This window comes from Pan paniscus, chromosome 5, assembly GCF_029289425.2.
Source record: "Pan paniscus chromosome 5, NHGRI_mPanPan1-v2.0_pri, whole genome shotgun sequence".
NCBI lineage: Eukaryota > Metazoa > Chordata > Mammalia > Primates > Hominidae > Pan > Pan paniscus.
In genome coordinates, this window is record NC_073254.2 from 129769185 (window position 1) to 129788910 (window position 19726).

At 39.3% G+C, this 19726-nt stretch overlaps 1 protein-coding gene across 2 annotated transcripts in view; it reads left to right on the plus strand.

Moving 5' to 3' along the window:
• Positions 1 to 19726, plus strand: part of FIG4 (FIG4 phosphoinositide 5-phosphatase) — a 135599-nt gene that overhangs the window by 67976 nt on the left and 47897 nt on the right. For both annotated transcript variants that reach the window (XM_003805509.4, XM_055114039.2), the window contains exons 11-16: positions 1599 to 1732; positions 3439 to 3555; positions 5291 to 5336; positions 6354 to 6502; positions 8071 to 8237; positions 19285 to 19423. In XM_003805509.4, coding sequence (XP_003805557.4) covers positions 1599 to 1732; positions 3439 to 3555; positions 5291 to 5336; positions 6354 to 6502; positions 8071 to 8237; positions 19285 to 19423 — 752 coding nt within the window. The remainder of the gene's footprint in view (positions 1 to 1598; positions 1733 to 3438; positions 3556 to 5290; positions 5337 to 6353; positions 6503 to 8070; positions 8238 to 19284; positions 19424 to 19726) is intronic.

Genomic DNA, 19726 nt, shown 5'->3' on the forward strand with positions numbered 1-19726 from the left:
CCAACAAACATATGAAAAAAGGCTCATCATCACTGGTCATTAGAAAAATGCAAATCAAAACCACAATGAGATACCATCTCACGCCAGTTAGAATGGTGATTATTTAAGTCAGGAAACAACAGATGCTGGAGAGGACGTGGAGAAGTAGGAACGCTTTTACACTGTTGGTGGGAGTGTAAATTAGTTCAACCATTGTGGAAGACAGTGTGGTGATTCCTCAAGGATCTAGAACCAGAAATACCATTTGACCCAGCAATCCCATTACTGGGTATATACTCAAAGGATTAGAAATCATGCTACTATAAAGACACATGCACACATGTTTATTGCAGCACTATTCACAATAGCAAAGACTTGAAACCAACCCAACTGCCCATCAGTGATGGACTGGATAAAGAAAATGTGGTATGTATACACCATGGAATACTATGCAGCCATAAAAAAGGATGAGTTCATGTCCTTTGCAGGGACATGGATGAAGCTGGAAACCATCACTCTCAGCAAACTAACACAGGAACAGAAAACCAAACACCGCACGTTCTCACTTATAAGTGGGAGTTGAACGATGAGAACACATGGACACAGGGAGGGAAACATCACACACTGGGGCCTGTCGGGGGTTGGGGGCTAGGGGAGGGATAGCATTAGGAGAACTACCTAATGTAGATATTGGGCTGATGGATGCAGGAAACCACCACGGCACGTGTATACCTATGTAACAAACTTGCACGTTCTGCACATGTATCCCATAACTTAAAGTATTAAGAAAAAAAAAAGAAAAAAAAACTCACCATGCTCTATCTCATTTAAGTCTCACATTGATGTTGTAAGGAAGATAGTTTTTACCCTATTTTATAGATGAAAAAATGGAGGCCTAGGGAAATTGAGAACATTGCCCAAGGTCACATGGCTAGTGAGTGGCAGAGTCACCATTCCAACCACAGAACTGTACAGTAAAGTACTAGCTTCTCTTGAATGAGAAGCAGTGCAGTGTCTAACTAAAGAGATGCCCCAGGCAAGGAGGCAGAAGGCAAGGTTTAGTTCCATGAATGCCTCTCAACCTCAATTCATTCAACCACAGTGTAAAAAGAAAAAGAAATGCCTGTCTTGGTTATCTCACAGAGTATTTGCAAGTCTAATTTATGAAGTCCTGTGAAGGCTGAGAAGCTGCTTTCTGCTGTGCTAGTTTGGGAATTGTTCATCCAGACTAGTTGATTTCTTTCTGGCCTCCAGCTGGCTAAAGTTGGGGGCTCCGTTCTTCTGGTCCTTGGGAGGGATCTCCTCTGTCAGAGTCAGGTGTGGAGTGTGTGGGCCATGGCCCATGTGGGGTAAGCTGGGTTTCTCAGGGTGCAGGGAGAGTACCAGGAAGAAATCTGATCTCCTAGAATCTTCAAAGTTCATTAGCTGTTCACTTTAATCCAATGGAGCATTTATTTCTTTGTGTTCTTATTATTTCTGATTATTGTAGCTAGGTTTCATTTTAGTATATTTAAGACTTGGATTTTTTTGTCTTAGCTTAGCTTAAAAGTAAACATGTTGAGCCTGTTCCTCTGATTTAAGGAAATTAGAACACTGAAAATGTTTAATTTTTGATAAAGGAACGAGAGAAAAGAAAGCATGAAAGAATTCTGAGTGAAGAACTTGTTGCTGCTGTGACCTATCTCAACCAATTTTTGCCTCCTGAGCACACTATTGTTTATATTCCCTGGGACATGGCCAAGTATACCAAAAGGTGAATGATACTCATCTGTCTGGCTATGATCGTTTCCTTTTCTTGTAATGAGAAATAACAGGAAGCTGACCTCTGTGGTAAAGTAAATGTTACCCTGTTAATTTCCTTCATGAACCTGTTGAGGGGCTGTTTTGAGTGCATCAAGAAACTAACCAAACATTTTTTTTTCTTTTTGCCTATCATATAACCATTTGCAAATTGTTTGAAATATTTAGTCATTTCAGAACATCTCTGCAACTGTTCCTTAAAGGCATTAGTTTTGCTTTTTTCTATATCATTCTGTCTCACTATTTAAACACTTTCTCAGATGTCACTCATGGATGAACCTGTGATAATTCCTGACTGTATATAGTAGATCCAAACTCCTTAGTGTAATGTCAAAGGCTCGTCATCTGGTTGGCTTCAGAATGTGACCACTTTTTATTTATCCCAAGGGCTGTTCTCTTCCAGAAAACTGAATTTTCATGCTCTGCCACAAATGTGGCAGCCAAAGTCCCATCCTAAGCCTCCATTCCTCTTCTTCACCCTCCCTGGGATGCTTTCCCACCTCTCTTTTGTCTTTCAAGATCTGATTCAAAACTCATCTCTTCTAAGGAACTTACTTTTGTTAAATCTTGCATTGTCTTTTTGTTCACTTACTACAGAATCATACAAGCTGTAGGTTTACTTAAGGTCTTATTTTTTAAGATGTTACTATATCGTTTTGTACTTATTGTACTTTTTTCTGAGTCATTTTATACAGTTAGATACACACACACTTTCTCAGAGTATAAGTTTGGTTACGAGTTATTGCCATTCATATTATTTTTTTTATTATCATTTTTCAAACATAGTCTTGCTCTGTTGCCCAGGCTTGAGTGCAGTGGTATGATCTCAGCTTATTGCAGACTCTGCCTCCCGGGTTCAAGCGATTCCCCTGTCTCAGCCTCCTGAGTAGCTGGGACTGCAGTCATGTGCCACCGTGCCTGGCTAATTTTTTGTTGTTGTTGTTGTTGTTTTTGTTTCTGTTTTTGTTTTTTGAGATGGAGTCTCACTCTGTTGCCCAGGCTGGAGTGCAGTGGCGCAATCTCGGCTCACTGCAAACTCCACCTCCCGGGTTCACGCCATTCTCCTGCCTTAGCCATCCAAGTAGCTGGGACTACAGGCACCCTCCACCATGCCCTGCTAATTGTTTATATTTTTAGTGGAGATGGGGTTTCACCATGTTGGCCAGTCTGGTCTCGAACTCCTGACCTTAAGTGATCCACCTGCATTGGCCTCCCAAAGTGCTGGGATTACAGGCGTGAGCCACTGCACCCAGCTGCCATTCATATTATTTTCCAGTTTTTTCTTCTCTGCCACCTGCACTGTGCATGGTGCTCTTTTCACAACTGTTTTATGAATGTATATTGACTTGACAACTCTTGAGGAGTGAAAGGCTTTGGAGAAAGCTCAGGCAGGGATGTTATATGCCAAGATTAAGGATCACCAATATTTGATATTAAGTTGCAGGTCTTTTGTGTCTCTTTCACATCAAATGTTGCTGGTTACTGAGTACACATTATATTCTAGACATTGTTACATGTTTCTATCAAGTACCAGCCAAGAGATTTTAAAAATTACGTCTTTAAATATCATTGCTATAGACTTTACTGGCTTTAGATATAAGGATAAATATATATTAAAACTTGGCTTCTCACTTTTCTCATTCTTCCTTCTCTCCTCAGCAAGCTGTGTAATGTTCTTGATCGACTAAATGTGATTGCAGAAAGTGTGGTGAAGAAAACAGGTTTCTTTGTAAACCGCCCTGATTCTTACTGTAGCATTTTGCGGCCAGATGAAAAGTATGTATGGTATTTTAAAACTTATAATAAATGATGATTTTTGCTCTTATGGGTATTCTAAATACAGCAGTTTGTACTACTTGGAAATTGGATGAATTTAGTCCTGCGGGGAGGCACACTGCTCACATGACTGAGTGCTGAATGTTCACTGGGGCATGGGAATTCCTTTGGTGGTTACCTACATACCTTGAGATGTAAGCCATGGGATCTGCATCTCTTGCTTCATAGAACAAATGTTACATAAAATATTTCTGTAAGTAAAATTTTCAACAGTGAAATATTTTTCAGTATTGAATAGAAACAGACATTTTTTTCTTATAGATTACATACTAACATTTTTATAAAAATAGTATTATTGTATTATAGTTATTCACTCACAAATCTTTTATTACTATTTTGGGAGCTTCTTCAGATCAAGGATTTATGCTTTATCTTTTAAGAAACCAATACTATGTATTTATGGCATTTTATTTTCAGTTAATGTAGTTAACTACAATCATAAGACAACAAAAAAGAACTAACTACTAGTGTATATGTCTTTGGAAGTAATCCCTTTGTTATAGTTTGCATTGTTTGCACTTGTTTATTGTTTGAATTTTAGGGTACCCATGACAGGGGTCCCCCAAGACTAGTCCCAGATTTCAGTGATTCACTAGGAGAACTGAAAGGACTCTGCCTATTGTATTCTGGCTATAATTTATTATGGTGAAAGGATATAAAGTGACATTAACAAAGGGAAAAGGCAAAAGGGGCAAAGTCCAGAGGAAACCAGGCACAGGCTTCCAGAGTCTTCTCCTCAGTGGAGTTGCATAGAACACACTTAATTCCCCAAGAAACAGGTTGTGAAGCATGGGTGAAATGTTGCCAGCCAAGGAAGCATGTTGGAGACTCTGTTTTTTTACTGGAGGCTGGTCACATAGGCAGCCTCTGCCTGGCATATACCAAAATTCTTGACTTCCAGAGGGAAAGAAGGTATTCAGGAAAAACCATATTATCTCTACAAACCATTTCAACACAGTGAGTCACTCTTATCAGTTCTGGGAATGGTGGAAACCCTCCTGAAATTTAAGTTGCCAGACATTGGCCAAGGGCCAACCTTATAAGCAGGACTTTCTAAGGATAGCAGTTAGGCCTGTTAGGTTAACTCTTTTCTGCACAGCACCTTCTTTTAAATAATTAAAATATTAACATCATCTATAGTATTTCATAACAAAACATATTCCTATGTATTCATTGCACATGGAGAAAATAAGTAGTCTCTAAAAGGAAATCTACAAAACCAACCAAAGAAATACAACAAAGCCTCCATGAGTAAAAGCTGGGGGAGGTAGAGAATCCTAATGTTGAGTTGGGAAGGCTAAGGCTTGGAAGATTTTATTAGAAAGATGCCCTACAATTATTATTCATGTGTATAGAGACCAAACAGGAATTGGGTTTGAATGAAAGCAAGGGAGATTTTGGTTGAGCATGGGTAACAAAATGCCAGAGTGGGCACTCAGGCAAATTAAAATGCCCCTTTCCTGGACTGTCTTTGAGGAGAGTGTGGTAAGCAGTCTGCCTCAGTCATTTGCATGTTCACTTACCTGAAAGAATGAGAGTAGGCAGGATCAGCTGATTTTTCAGGAGCCTTCAGCTCTATTACTTTAATTCTATGATTCTTAACAAGGATCTGGTACTGAAAATAAATATGTATTCTGCCATTAAGTTTTTTAAAAGTGTTTATTTTTAAACACAGGTGGAATGAACTAGGAGGATGTGTGATTCCCACTGGTCGCCTGCAGGTATACACAATATTACAATTCTTAATGAATAGAATCTGTATCCATTGTGTACTGTATGTTTTCTGTAAGCAATCATGGAAAGACCTGTGTCTTATTTAATGCAGAATTATTATTTGAGAAGATTGTTAAAAGCCTTACTTCTAGTCTTTAATGCTTAAGAAAAATGTGTAGCTGGCTGGGCGCGGTGGCTCACGCCTGTAATCCCAACACTTTGGGAGGCCGGAGTGGGCAGATTACAAGATCAGAAGATCAAGATCATCCTGGCTAACATGGTGAAACCCTGTCTCTACTAAAAATACAAAAAATTATCCGGGCTTGGTGGCATGCACCTCTAGTCCCAGCTACTTGGGAGTCTGAGGCAGGAGAATCGCTTGAATCTGGGAGGCGGAGGTTGCAATGAGGCGAGATCATGCCACTGCACTCCAGCCTAGGTGACAGAGCAAGACTCTGTCTCAAAAAGAAAAAAAAAAAAAAGAAAAATGTGTAGCTGAAATAATATGTCCTATGGAATTTTTCTATATATTAAATGTTATTACTGGAAATAGAAACACAAACAAGAACATGAAAAGAATAAATTAGAGTGACTTTGGAAAAGAAGCCAAGTGTATATACTATATATGTTAACTATGCTTTAAGAATGATATGGCCCTAACCACTGAATATTTACGTTGTATAATAAGGAGATAGGTCAGAAAAAAGCCCATATTTTGCTAACTGGTAAATTAGCAAATTGTTAGCTATTTGTTTTATTTTGTTAAACTAACAAAGTAAATTCAAATATAGACCAGAAGATTTAACGGTGCTGTTACAGCAATGTATAACCTTATGCAACTTTAAACATGTTCTTCATTATTTTGACTTTACATAAAACTGAATAATATTTGTTCAGGAATAATACCTGCCCACAGACTTTTTTTGTTTTTGTTTTTGTTTTTGTTTCTTAAAGAAATCTAAAGTAGTATGGAAGTTCTTTGGTGATGGAATAATGATTGAAAATCTTAAGGTATTTCTCTTTAGACTGGCATCCTTCGAACCAACTGTGTGGACTGTTTAGATCGCACCAACACAGCACAGTTTATGGTGGGAAAATGTGCTCTGGCCTATCAGCTGTATTCACTGGGACTGATTGACAAACCTAATCTACAGTTTGATACAGATGCAGTTAGGTAAGTCTTATTTTTTGCTATTTGAATGCTGATAATGGCAGAAGGCAAACCTGGTTACTAATAAGTTTTTTTATGAAAGCGTTTCTACTTTTAGCTTCTCAAAAATTATGTTGCTAGAAAACATTATTCAAACTAATTCTGTTTTTCTTATATTTTCTTCTAGTAGTTTTATAGTTTTTGGTCTTATGTTTAAGTCTTTAATCTGTCTTGAGTTGGTTTTTGTATACGATGAGAGACAGGGGTTCAGTTTCATTCTTCAGCATATGAATATCCAATTTTCCCAGCACCCATTTGTTGAAGAGGGTGTCCTTTCCCCAGTGAATGTTCTTGGTGTCTTAGAATAAATATTTCTATTAAAAATTTGTGTATTCTTGCCATGATTTGGGCTTTGGGTTTTTCTTTTGTTGTTGTTGTTGTTTTTGCTTGTGTTAATTATGAACAAACACCACATTCTTTAGATAAATCCAAAGTACTTAGACAAACTAGTGGGCATTGTTTTAAAACAAATCCAGATGGCATTTTAAAAAAGAGTACTGTGTCTTCATACATACTAAAAATCTAAGATGTATAAAAGATTGATTTTTCATTAAGGATTACTATTTCTTCACTGTCTATTGGATCTATGACAGTCCATGAAGTATTATTTTTTGAAAATACAATTAATGATAGCTGATACTGGTCATCGGAAATTGTCATAAAGGCTCAGCTGAGGAAAGTAATCAGTTTACAAATGGCCACACCAACAGATATCACTGCACTGGAAATATTAACAGACACTTGAAGAAACACAGGTTTCAAAAGTACATATCTAAGAAAGAATATGGTTTCTTAGTCTGCTGTGATCTGAATGTTTGTGTCTTCCCTAAGTTCATATGCTGAAACCCTAACCCCCAAATGGATGGTATTAGGAGGTGGGACCTTTGGAAAATGAGTAGAGCTGAGAGGAACCGTCATGACTGGGATTAGTGTCCTTATTATAAAAGACTGAAGAGAGCTAGCTAGCCCCTTCCATCATGTGAGGACACAGTGAGAAGACCATCTGTGATCTAGGAAATGGGCCCTCACCAGACACTACATCTACCAGCTCCTTGATCTTGTACTTCCCAGCCTCCAGAAATGTGAGAAATGTTTGCTGTTTATAAGCCACCCAGTTTATGGTGTCTTGTTGCAGCAGCTCGAATGGACTGACACCGTGACAGGAGCATATTCTTTTTTCAGAGGCAATTCAGAGAGCACAGTACATTCTGTTACGGGAAGTGAATTGCTCTGGCAGGCTGCAGAAAGTTAGGAGTCTTTAAGTATGGTTAGAAACAACCTGGTCTGGCTTTGGTGGGCCAGGTTTTTGGTGCCCCTGCTTCCATTTTAGTGTTTTCTATGGCTTTGGTGTTTACTGGAATATCACTCTAAAATATATTAGCGTTTGCATTTATTTGCAAGATATTGAAGAATCTAACTTGAAAGACTCAGAAGAATTTTTAAAGTATAAGACTTGTTTGGAGTTTGGCTAAGTGAATAACTTGTGCTTTGATTTTGGTGAAATTCTTTAATGCGGGTTTTTCTTTTTTTAGGTTATTTGAGGAACTCTATGAAGATCATGGTGATACCCTATCCCTTCAGTATGGTGGTTCTCAACTTGTTCATCGTGTGAAAACCTACAGAAAGATAGCACCATGGACCCAGCACTCCAAAGACATAATGCAAACCCTGTCTAGATATTACAGCAATGCTTTTTCAGGTAATTCTGAAGTAATAGCTATTTTTAAGACTTACTCTGACGTGCATTTTTTATACGTCTTTTAAAGCTATCTGGCTAAGTGAAATTAAAATTTAATATTTTAAAAGTTTAGATAAAACAGTCTGTCACTTAGAAGGTGCTCAGTAAATATTTGTCCAATAAATGAATGAATAAACATTTGTATTTTAAATAGGACACTTTTGCATTTTGGTACCCATAATTAGAGTTTTTATATAATGCAACACACTTTAATTCCTTGGCTTCTGTCTTCTTTCTATTTTTCTGCTTGCAGTATATAGATAAAATTTTTTGAGGGTGTTGAGTCATTTTTTTAAATAGGGTTCAAAGTCTCGACAATTGTCTAAGAGTGTAAATATCACTGAATTTTTTAAATGTCAACTAGAAACAAATTGTGATATTAGCACTAAATTATACTCATTAAATTCTACTGTTTTATGACTTGTGAATACTACATGTAACAGGGTGTTGAAATGGTGCTTTTCCTGCCTCCATTCTGATGGAATTGCCAATACAATAGGTATCACAGACCAAAGTGATTGTGAGACAAACCCCCATGCACAGAATTTATGAAGGAAGTGCTCAGTGATTGATTTTATGAGTCTTCAGCTCTTGTACCAGATTAAGGATAGAAAAGTTTACACAATATGGAGATTAGTAAAGAGGTCCTTGGGGCTGGGCGTGGTGGCTCATGCCTGTAATCCCAGCACTTTGGGAGGCCGAGGTGGGCAGATTACGAGGTCAGGAGATCAAGACCGTCCTGGCTAACATGGTGAAACCCCGTCTCTACTAAAAAAAATACAAAAATTAGCTAGGCGTGGTGATGGGGGCCTGTAGTCCCAGCTACTCGGGAGGCTGAGGCTGGAGAATGATGTGAACCCCGGAGGCAGAGCTTGCAGCGAGCCGAGATTGCGCCACTGCACTCCAGCCTGGGCGACAGAGCAAGACTCCATCTCGGAAAGAAAAAAAAAGGTCCTTAGGAGTGAACTATTGCCTGCAATAACACCCACCCTCAGTGAAAAGAGAATGGGCTTCAACAGGACTCTGGGTGAGCTTGACATGGTATCCTGCTGTTGAAGAGACACAGCATGTAGGCCTTGGACTGTTGCACAGCAGATCTGAAGCAGAGGGATGGGCTGAGGAGAGTGTGCCACATTGGGAATTGTCTGCATTCCTCCAGTTGGGTAGGCCAAAGGATACTTGAGTGTTGACTGGTAATCGGATGTGGGCCTCATGGAGGAGGATGCCAGCATGGGGTTGGCCTGGGTCCTGGCCAGTAAGGCCCCTGGAAGGTTGGCCTGGGTCCTGGCCAGTAAGGCCCCTGGAAGGACAGAGAGACCTTAGCAGCAAGATCCAGGAGGTAAACACTGGATACCTAAGGAGCCAAGGAAGGAGTTACAAGAAACTGCCTGATAAAAGGGAATTGTAAGAGAGTCCCCAGCTCTGGCAGCTTCAGAAGCATCTGGGAAAGCATCCATCAGAGTCAGCTGTCCACATTTTCTAGGCCCAGAGAGTTTGCAAAGCTGGTCTGTTATGCTCCTGTCCAACTGTATTAGTTTTCTGTGCTGTGTAACAAATGACTGTAAATGTAGCAGCTTAAAACAGTACACATGCATTATCTCACAATTTCTGTGCATCAGAAATTTATGCACAACTTAACTGGGTCCCCTGCTTAGGGTCTCTCAAGGCTGCCATTGAGAAAGAACCACTTCCCAGCCCACGTGTTGGCAGAATTCAGTTCCTTGTGGCTGTAGGACTCACAGCAGCGTGCTTCTTCACAGCTGACAATAGGATGAGTGTGCTGGCAAGACTGATTCTTATAAATGTAATGTAATAATGGGAGTGACGTCCTGTCATCTTTGCCGTATTTCTTTGGTCAGGAGCAAATCATAGGTGCCCCTGCCCACACACACGGGGGAAATCCACATCCATTTCCTAGGGCTGCTGTATCAAAACAGCACAAACCGGTGGCTCAAAACAATAGAAATGTATTGTCTTGCAGTTCGGGAGGCTAGGAGTCTGAAATCTAAGTGTCGACAGGGCCATGCTCCCTCTGAAAATCCAGAGAGGAGAATCCTCATCGGCTACTTCTGTCATGTGCTAATATGTACATATCCCTCAGGGTGTATATCACCATGAAAAAGGGCATTTGTTCTTTTGCCCTCTCCTGTGGTCATTGTCCCTGTAATAGGGGTCATTATTGACACTTAAGGATCAAGTAATGTGCTTTTTTTTTTTTTTTTTTTTTGAGAGGGAGTCTCGCTCTGTCTCCAGGCTGGAGTGCAGTGGCTCAAACTCGGCTCACTGCAAACTCCGCCTCCCGGGTTCAAGCGATTCTCCTGCCTCAGCCTCCAGAGTGTAATGTGCTTTTTAATAAGACTAGAGGACAGACAGAATGACTGTGTAGCTGTCCATGTTTAAAAAAGAAAGGAGTAATATAAAAGATAAAGATATTCTGAGAAAATGATGTGCACAAATGGAAAGGTAAGGCAAAATTATGCACAACTGAAAGAGGAACTACTGTGAAAGGAATGATTTTATGAATAATGTGGCTAAAACAGGCTTCTTTATTTTAAGAAGCATGATATCATTGGGGTGTACAACTTATTTTTAAATTACAATGGGTGTTATATAATGGTGACAATATAGAAGAATTTTCTTTAAACCACTCAAGACAACTTTGCAAAACTTAATCAATCTTTTCATGTTATGCCTCTGGGCTAGGCAGGAACACACTGATTAACTAGATTAAAAAAAAAAAAAGCACTGGGCACAGTGGCTCACACCTGTAATCCTGCACTTTGGGAGACTAAGACAGGAGGACTGCTTGGCCCAGGAGTTTGAGACCAGCCTGGGCAACATAGTGAGATCCCATCTCTACAACAAATATAAAAATTAACCGGGCATGGTAGTGCACACCTGTAGTCCCAGCTATGTGAGAGCCTAAGGGCAGAGGATCCCCTGAGCCCAGGAGTTCGAGGCTGCAGTGAACTATGATCATTCCATTGTACTCTAGCCTGGGTGACAGAGTGAGACTGTCTCTCAAAAAACAAGCAAACAAAAGCAACTAGAATAGTGAAATTAGGTTGTTAGGAATTTTACCCTTGGTTTATGTGGATGGACTGATGCTATGGGGTCAACTCACCTGACCCTTTTTTCTATTCATTTTAAAAACTGTTCTTGAGGCTTCACATGCTAGCATGCATGTTGGTCTAGGAAGCACCTTTTAGTTTTTAATATAACTAGTTACATAGGGAGTTGGAGGATGCTTTACAGGGAAAGCATAGGTATCTCTTCAGATGTTAGGGAGAGCTTTTAATTCCCTTAAGGGCCTTGCTAAGCTCTTTCTATTTTTTTTTAAATGCAAATTTTTAAGCCTGGATTTTCTTGCTGGAGCTTGTTGAATTTAAATCCTATTATAAAACAAAGATAAGAAACCTACAGCAGTTAATAATAGATCTGCTGTATATATATGTGTGTGTGTGTATATATATGCCTAACATAAATATGTACACCCACATGCGTGTGCATAATTTAAATGTACCTACAACATGGGAGAAAATTTTTGCAACCTACTCATCTGACAAAGGGCTAATCTCCAGAATCTACAGTGAACTCAAACAAATTTACAAGAAAAAAACAAACAACCCCATCAAAAAGTGGGCGAAGGACATGAACAGGCACTTCTCAAAAGAAGACATTTATGCAGCCAAAAAACACATGAAAAAATGCTCATCATCACTGGCCATCAGAGAAATGCAAATCAAAACCACTATGAGATATCATCTCACACCAGTTAGAATGGCAATCATTAAAAAGTCAGGAAACAACAGGTGCTGGAGAGGATGTGGAGAAATAGGAACACTTTTACACTGTTGGTGGGACTGTAAACTAGTTCAACCATTGTGGAAGTCAGTGTGGCGATTCCTCAGGGATCTAGAACTAGAAATACCATTTGACCCAGCCATCCCATTACTGGGTATATACCCAAAGGACTATAAATCATGCTGCTATAAAGACACATGCACACGTATGTTTATTGCGGCATTATTCACAATAGCAAAGACTTGGAACCAACCCAAATGTCCAACAATGATAGACTGGATTAAGAAAATGTGGCACATATACACCATGGAATACTATGCAGCCATAAAAAATGATGAGTTCATATCCTTTGTAGGGACATGGATGAAATTGGAAACCATCATTCTCAGTAAACTATCGCAAGAACAAAAAACCAAACACCGCATATTCTCACTCATAGGTGGGAATTGAACAATGAGATCACATGGACACAGGAAGGGGAATATCATACTCTGGGGACTGTGGTGGGGAGGGGGGAGGGGGGAGGGATAGCATTGGGAGATATACCTAATGCTAGATGACGAGTTAGTGGGTGCAGCGCACCAGCATGGCACATGTATACATATGTAACTAACCTGCACAATGTGCACATGTACCCTAAAACTTAAAGTATAATTAAAATAATAATAATAATAATAATAATTTAAATGTAGTGAATGTGTGTATGCATGCATGGAGGGGAATCATGTTCTCAACAGGGATCTAAAGAGAAAAGCTCCCAAGGTGTGTTAGGTTGTTTTTGCGTTGCTGTAAAGAAATACCTGAGACTGAGTAATTTCATAAAGAAGAGAGGTTGAATTGGCCCATGATTTTGCAGGTTGTACAGGAAACATGGTGCCATTATCTTCTCAGTTTCTAGGTGGGGCCTCAGGGAACTTTTAATCCTGGCAGAAGAAGGGGGAGCAGGTGTCTCACATGGCAAGGGGTGAGGGGAAGGAGGTGCCACACACTTTTAAACAACCAGATCTCTTGAGAACTCACTATCGCAAGGAGTGCATCAACCCAAACACCTTCCGCCAGACTCCATCTCCAAAATTGTGGATTACATTTCAACACCAGAGTTCGGCAGAGACAAATATCCAAACTATATCACAGGGTCAGGATTTCAAAGCTTATCCCGTGTGGAAGACAGTGATCCCAGAAGATGGTGCTGAGGTGGCTTCACCTGGCATTATGATAGTACTCTAAAGGACTGCCAGCAGTTTCTTCCCCTTTCTGCTCACTGCTGAAAGAGGGACATCAAAGGGAACATGCTGAGAACATTTTAATTTATCAAGAATAGTGAGATAGCCTTATGAGGTTATCCTTCAAACAGCAGATTGTGAGTGAATAAGCTGTATTTGGCAATAGCAGAAATAAAACAGTTGGAAAAATGTTTTGTTTTAATAACGTTTGTTTTAATACCCTTGGTAACTTTTGTTAAAGCCCAACTCTTCACCTCTTCTGCAACCAAAGCAGTTGTACATGGCAAGAGAACAGTTTGTAATTTATTACTCTTAAACTGACTACAGTTCTCCAAAGGACAACTGACTGTCCTGTGACATTTCCATAGTAAGTTCATTCTTCCACTCTCCAAAATGACTATTTCATAACTTGTCCTCTCTCCTTAAAACTACAACACCTCAATCTCATCTGATGACCTTGCTTCATGCTTCAGTGAGAAAATAAGTTATTGGAAGGGAACTTCCTCTAATTCTTTTTTTTTTTTTTTTTTTTTTTGAGACGGAGTCTCGCTCTGTGGCCCAGGCTGGAGTGCAGTGGCGCTATCTCGGCTCACTGCAAGCTCCGCCTCCCGGGTTCATGCCATTCCCCTGCCTCAGCCTCCCGAGTAGCTGGGACTACAGGCGCCTGCCACCGCGCCCGGCTAATTTTTTGTATTTTTAGTAGAGACGGGGTTTCACCGTGTTAGCCAGGACTTCCTCTAATTCTACCATCAAATGCAGAGGCCATCCTTTTCTGCACCCATAGTTTCTACCCTATATTGTATTACAATGCTTGTGGTGGCCCTGCTCCATCTTAAGTCAAGCCTTGCCTTTTTCTTTGAATCCCATGCCTTCTTGTGTTCCCTAACTATATGCTTGTTGCTGTACATCATCAGTTTCTCTGTCTCTAATGCATCATTGCCATTAACATAAAAGCATACCTTAGCATTTTCCATCCACCCTTTCCAGCTATTCCTAATCCCACATGCCCCTCCAGCCACAGTCCTATTTTTCTGCTCTCATGAGCAAAACCTCTTGAAAGGGTTGTCTCCACTGTGTTCTCTCCACCTGCTCCACTTGGCAACTGCCCTGCCATGACACCGAAACTGTACTTGTCCAGGTTACCAACAATTCCCACATTGCCAAATCTAATGTTTACTCTTCTGACTCCATCTTACTCAACCTTTCAACAACTTTCATCACAGTTGACCACTTCCTCTTTCTTGAACTTCACTTTGTGAGATCTCTCAGTGGGATATTGAGATCTCTGTCAATAGGAGAGAGTCTCAGTCTCCTATTGACTTCCCCTGCTGTGTTTCTAAACCCTTCTCTTTTTCCAGTTTTGTCCTAGGGATATCACATTCAGCTTTTGACCACCGTGCATTTGACACTCAGATTTTTATCTCTAACTTTAACTTCTCATGAACTCCAGACTCATTTATCTAAATGTCTACCTAGCATCTCCTCTGGATATTGAATTAGTTTTTTTGTTTTTTGTTTTTTGTTTTTTGAGGTGGAGTTTTGCTCTCGTTGCCCAGACTGGAGTGCAGTGGCGCAATCTCGGCTCACCACAACCTCTGCTTCCTGGGTTCAAGAGACTCCCCTGCCTCAGCCTTCCGAGTAGCTGGCATTACAAGCATGTGCCACCACCTGGCTGATTTTTATTTTTAGTAGAGACAGGGTTTCTCCATGTTGGTCAGGCTGGTCTTGAACTCCCGACCTCAGGTGATCTGCCCGCCTCAGCCTCCCAAAGTGTTGGGATTACAGGTATGAGCCACCATGCCTGGCCATTGAATTAGTTTTTTATCATTGCCATGACAAATTACTACAAACTCAGTGGTTTAAAACAATACCCATTATCTTAGAGTTTCTGAGGATCAGAAGTCTATGGACACAGCATTACTGAGCTGTATTCCCTGCTTAGGTTCTCACAAGACTAGAGTAAAAATGATGTCACATGACGTTAAAATGAAGTCAAAATGTCAGCTGACCTAGGCTCTTACCTGGAGGCTTCCTGGCTCATTCTCATTGTTGGCAGAATTCCATGCAGCTATTGGACTGATGTCCCATGTCCTTGCTGGCAGTTGGCTGGGGGTCACTGTCAGTTCCTAGAGGCTGCTGCATTTCTTGGCTTGTGGCCTGCTCTATTTTAAAGCCTACCACAGTGCACCAAATACATCTTGTGCTTCAAATCTCTCTGCCTTCCCCTCCTGCCTTCCTCTTCAGCCTCTAAAGGATTAATGTGATTACAGTGGACCCAACCAGATGATTTAGGATTTTTCTATCTTGCAGTTGATGATGAGTAACCTTAATTACACCTGCAAAGTCCTTTTTGCCATATAGTAGAAAATATTCATGGTATGACACTAGGGAGCAAAGGTCTTGGGGGCCAAATTTCTTCCTACCACAGAAATCTAACAAAATCACAAACTTACCATTTCTGAGACAGAAACTCTTGACTCTGTCTCAAGTCCGTTTCTCTACTTGTTTTTTCTACTTCAACACCCATTGATCAATTCAGAAAACCTAGGAATTCTCCCTGCATTATTTCTTTTCCTCATCACTGTTCCCCAATCCCATCTATCAACAAATCTTGTTGGTTATACCTCCAAAATAATATCTTCTGTGTTTCATCCCTACTTCTGACACGCTAGTCCACACAGCCACAGCCATCCACTGTTATCTGGATGGCTGCAGGGGTTTGCTATTCTTGTTGTTTGTTTGTTTGAGTGAAGTCTTACCCTGCCACCCAGATTGGAGTGCAGTGGTGCTATCACAGCTTACTGCAGCCTTGACTTCCCAGACTCAAGTGATTTTCCCACCTCAGCCTCCTGAGTAGCTGGGACCACACTCGTCTAATTTTTATTTATTTATTTATTTTTATTTTTTTGTAGAGATAGGGTCTCCCTATGTTGCCCAGGCTGGTTCCTAACTCCTGGGCTCAAGTGATCCTCCCTCTTTCCAGCCTTCCAAGTAGCTGGGACTATAGGCGTGTGCCACCATGCCCAGCTCATATTTTTTATTATTTTTGTAGAGACAGAATCTCCCTGTGTTCCCCAGGCTGGTCTCAATCTTGTGAGCTCAAGCAATCTGCCTGCCTCGGCCTCCCAAAGTGCTGGGATTGCAGGCATGAGCCTCCATGCCTGGCCATTTTTTTCAACTACTAAAGTATATATGTTAATTATACAAAGTACAGAATGGCTCACAAATAAATCATATGATCCCCACCTTCCAGAGATAGCCACTTGTATATTTAGGGGAACATGATCCTTCTGGTTTTACTATACCTGTACTTTATAATCTGCTTTTGCTCTTTTAGATAATGTAACGAATCTTTATAACCTTAAATATTCTTCCATAACATGATTTTTAGTAGCCCTATGGTACTCTATCTTTGAGAAGCATCATAATTTAGTTATTTGCTTTGTGCATTTAGAGTCGTTCTAAACAAACATCTTTGAACATATACCTTTTTGCATATTTTGATCTTATGAAAAGTTCAGAAGCAAATTTATTAGGTCAGAGGGTAAAAATAATTTTTAGGGCTTAAAATATCTATCTATATATATATTATATAGATATATATTTGCCAAATTGCCTTTCAGAAAGGATGTAAACAGTTAATGTTCCCCTTGGCAGAGTATGGGAGTGCCTGTTTTGAAATGTATTTGCCAACTTAACAGACAGAAAATGGTATGTTGTTTTAATTTGCAGTATTTGATAACTAGCGAAGTTGGATTTTTATATATCCATTGGCTGTTTCTGTTTCTTTTGAAAATTGTGTGTACCTCTTTTTCTATTAGGGGTTAATCTGTGTCTTTCCTACATTTAGTTGGTATTTATTTCAATGTCTGATGTGAGGTAGGGGTCTAACATCATTGTCCCTTCTGCCCCCACCCCAATACTATTGTACTGTTTATTGAATAATACTTCCTTTCATTGCTGATTTCAGAGGACACTGTATCATAAACTTAATATTAGAATAAGAGCTATTTCAGTTCAAAAATGAATTTTTTTCTCTAATTAAAAAGAATTGTTATATTTAAACCTGATCTATTTAAATGTAGTCAGTAGTAAAATTGGCTAATGTTTAACCTGTTTGAATGGTATTTGAATGGTGCATATTCTTTCTTCCCTTCAAGCACAATTAAACATAAAAGTGGCTAATCATTTCGCCCTCTTCTTATCCACAACCACAGAGAGCCTACCAGTTTTAAACCCTTGTTCATATCCAGAGTACCACCATCTTCCTGGAGGTGATTGTTTTATTTGCAGTCAGAAGTAGCCAGGAGAAGATCCTTGGGCTCATTAGGGCTGGCCTTATATCTCAAGCTTAGTAAGTGACCGTAAACATCATACATGTATTTTCAGTTGCAGCAGCAGTACTTCCAAAAAGGCTTCTTTATGATCCTTTGAAAGAATATTCTTTTTTTGGCTATGTTTCTCACATCTTACATTTTACCATACTTGCTAAAAATTAAAGGTAACTGCTGTTAAAGGATGAAAGAAACTCCTAGAAAACGTGGCTGAAAAGTGGAAAGCTTCTCTAGATTATATTAAGATATTTTGAGGTACTACGTAGAATGAACTATTAGGTGCTATTAAGGCTATTTAAGAAGCAGAAAGAATGTAATTGCCATAAGAGCATCATGTTTACTTTTGTATTATGTAAAGAGGGTACAAATTGGGGCAGTAATGTATGCATTATTTAATGCTTGATGTTTTCTCTCAACAAGTGCAAAGAAAGTCCCCAAACGTGCTCAGCATATAAACATGTCCCTTTTTATATATTACTTTTAGCCCGAAAGGTAAGTGCTGTTTTAATGGAATGCTTCCTGTCTAATATCTGAAATACATGTTTGATGTACCGTATTTCATATTTCATTCATTTAGTGTTGCTGTAATGACCAAATAACCCAATGAGAACAATGTTGCTAATTTCAGGTATATCTTGCTCGCTATAACTGTTGGAAGAAAATTGATTTTATAATAATGTTACCTTGTTCCAAATGCAGTCATTTCTACTGTGCTATCTTTTTAGTTCTATGCTCATTTTTGGAAAGAGGTTATTATTTATATTGTGGATGTCTGCCACAAACTTGAATATACAGGGCTCTGAGACAAGAATGGAAAGAAGGAAACGAGGAGAAAGAACGAAGGGCACTAGGGAGGAGAATGTAGAATGGGATGGGTGGTTCGTGAGACCACTTCAGTGCAGATTATCATTGTTACCAAAAGATAATTAGGAAAAGGAAGAGGAAGTAAAACATACACAGAGTCAGTTTTGTTACTTCATAGTATAGTTTAAAAGGTAATTTTGGAATGCTTGAATAGTTAGAATGAGGCTGTTATCATGTGCCTTCTTTGCCTTCATTTTCAACCACAAAAGAGAATGTGCCAGGCTCACAGCTGACAGGGACAAAATGTGTTGTAAACACTGTCTCTGTTAAAGAAAGGGAGAGTATCTTTTCAAGGATTAAAAGTGGAGACAATGCAACTGACTTGTTCAAGGTTGTGCAACAGAATATGGATAGAAATTGGGTCATTTTATTTGTCTCTGAAGTCTCTGCTTGTCTTTGCAATAAAGTGAAGATACATTTACTTCAGGTAAAATAACAAATGGTGAGGATATATTTTCATTTTAAAAATAAAATCGCTATCTAAGGTATTTACTATCTGAGTTCTTAAAGATGTTTAAGTGTCTCCAAATTCAACAAGCAGTTTATGTTCGCTATCATCTGTATATTTTATGAGAGGTATGGAACAAAGAGGAAACATTTTGAAGCAAGATTTTAATTCTGCTCCAAATCTTGGTAACATGTATGTGTGTATGAAGTATTTGTATTTGTATGTATTTGAACTATAAATACTACTTTTGTACCACTATCCTCCTAAGAAAATATTCTCTTGAGTTATATATCCATCAGTAATGGATTTTCTGAAATATATATTTTGCTTTTTAGATGCCGATAGACAAGATTCCATTAATCTCTTCCTGGGAGTTTTCCATCCCACTGAAGGGAAACCTCATCTCTGGGAGCTCCCAACAGATTTTTATTTGCATCACAAAAATACCATGAGACTTTTGCCAACAAGAAGAAGGTATTTTTCTTCCTAGTCTGTAATATAAACTCCCATTTGGTGTTATTTTGAATATGAGATACTTTTCATTTTGAGAAATCATAGGCTAAAGTAGTTTTATTTTTTAAAATGTTTAAAATTTTTTGTGGGTACGTAGTAGGTGTATATATTTATGGGGTACATGAAGTGTTTTGATACAGGCATGCAATGGGAAGGAAGTACATCATGGAGAATGGGGTATCCATCCTCCGATGCATAAAGCAGTCAGTCTGGCCACATGCTTGCCATGAGTTCCGTACTATTGATGTCCTGATAGTAGGTTGG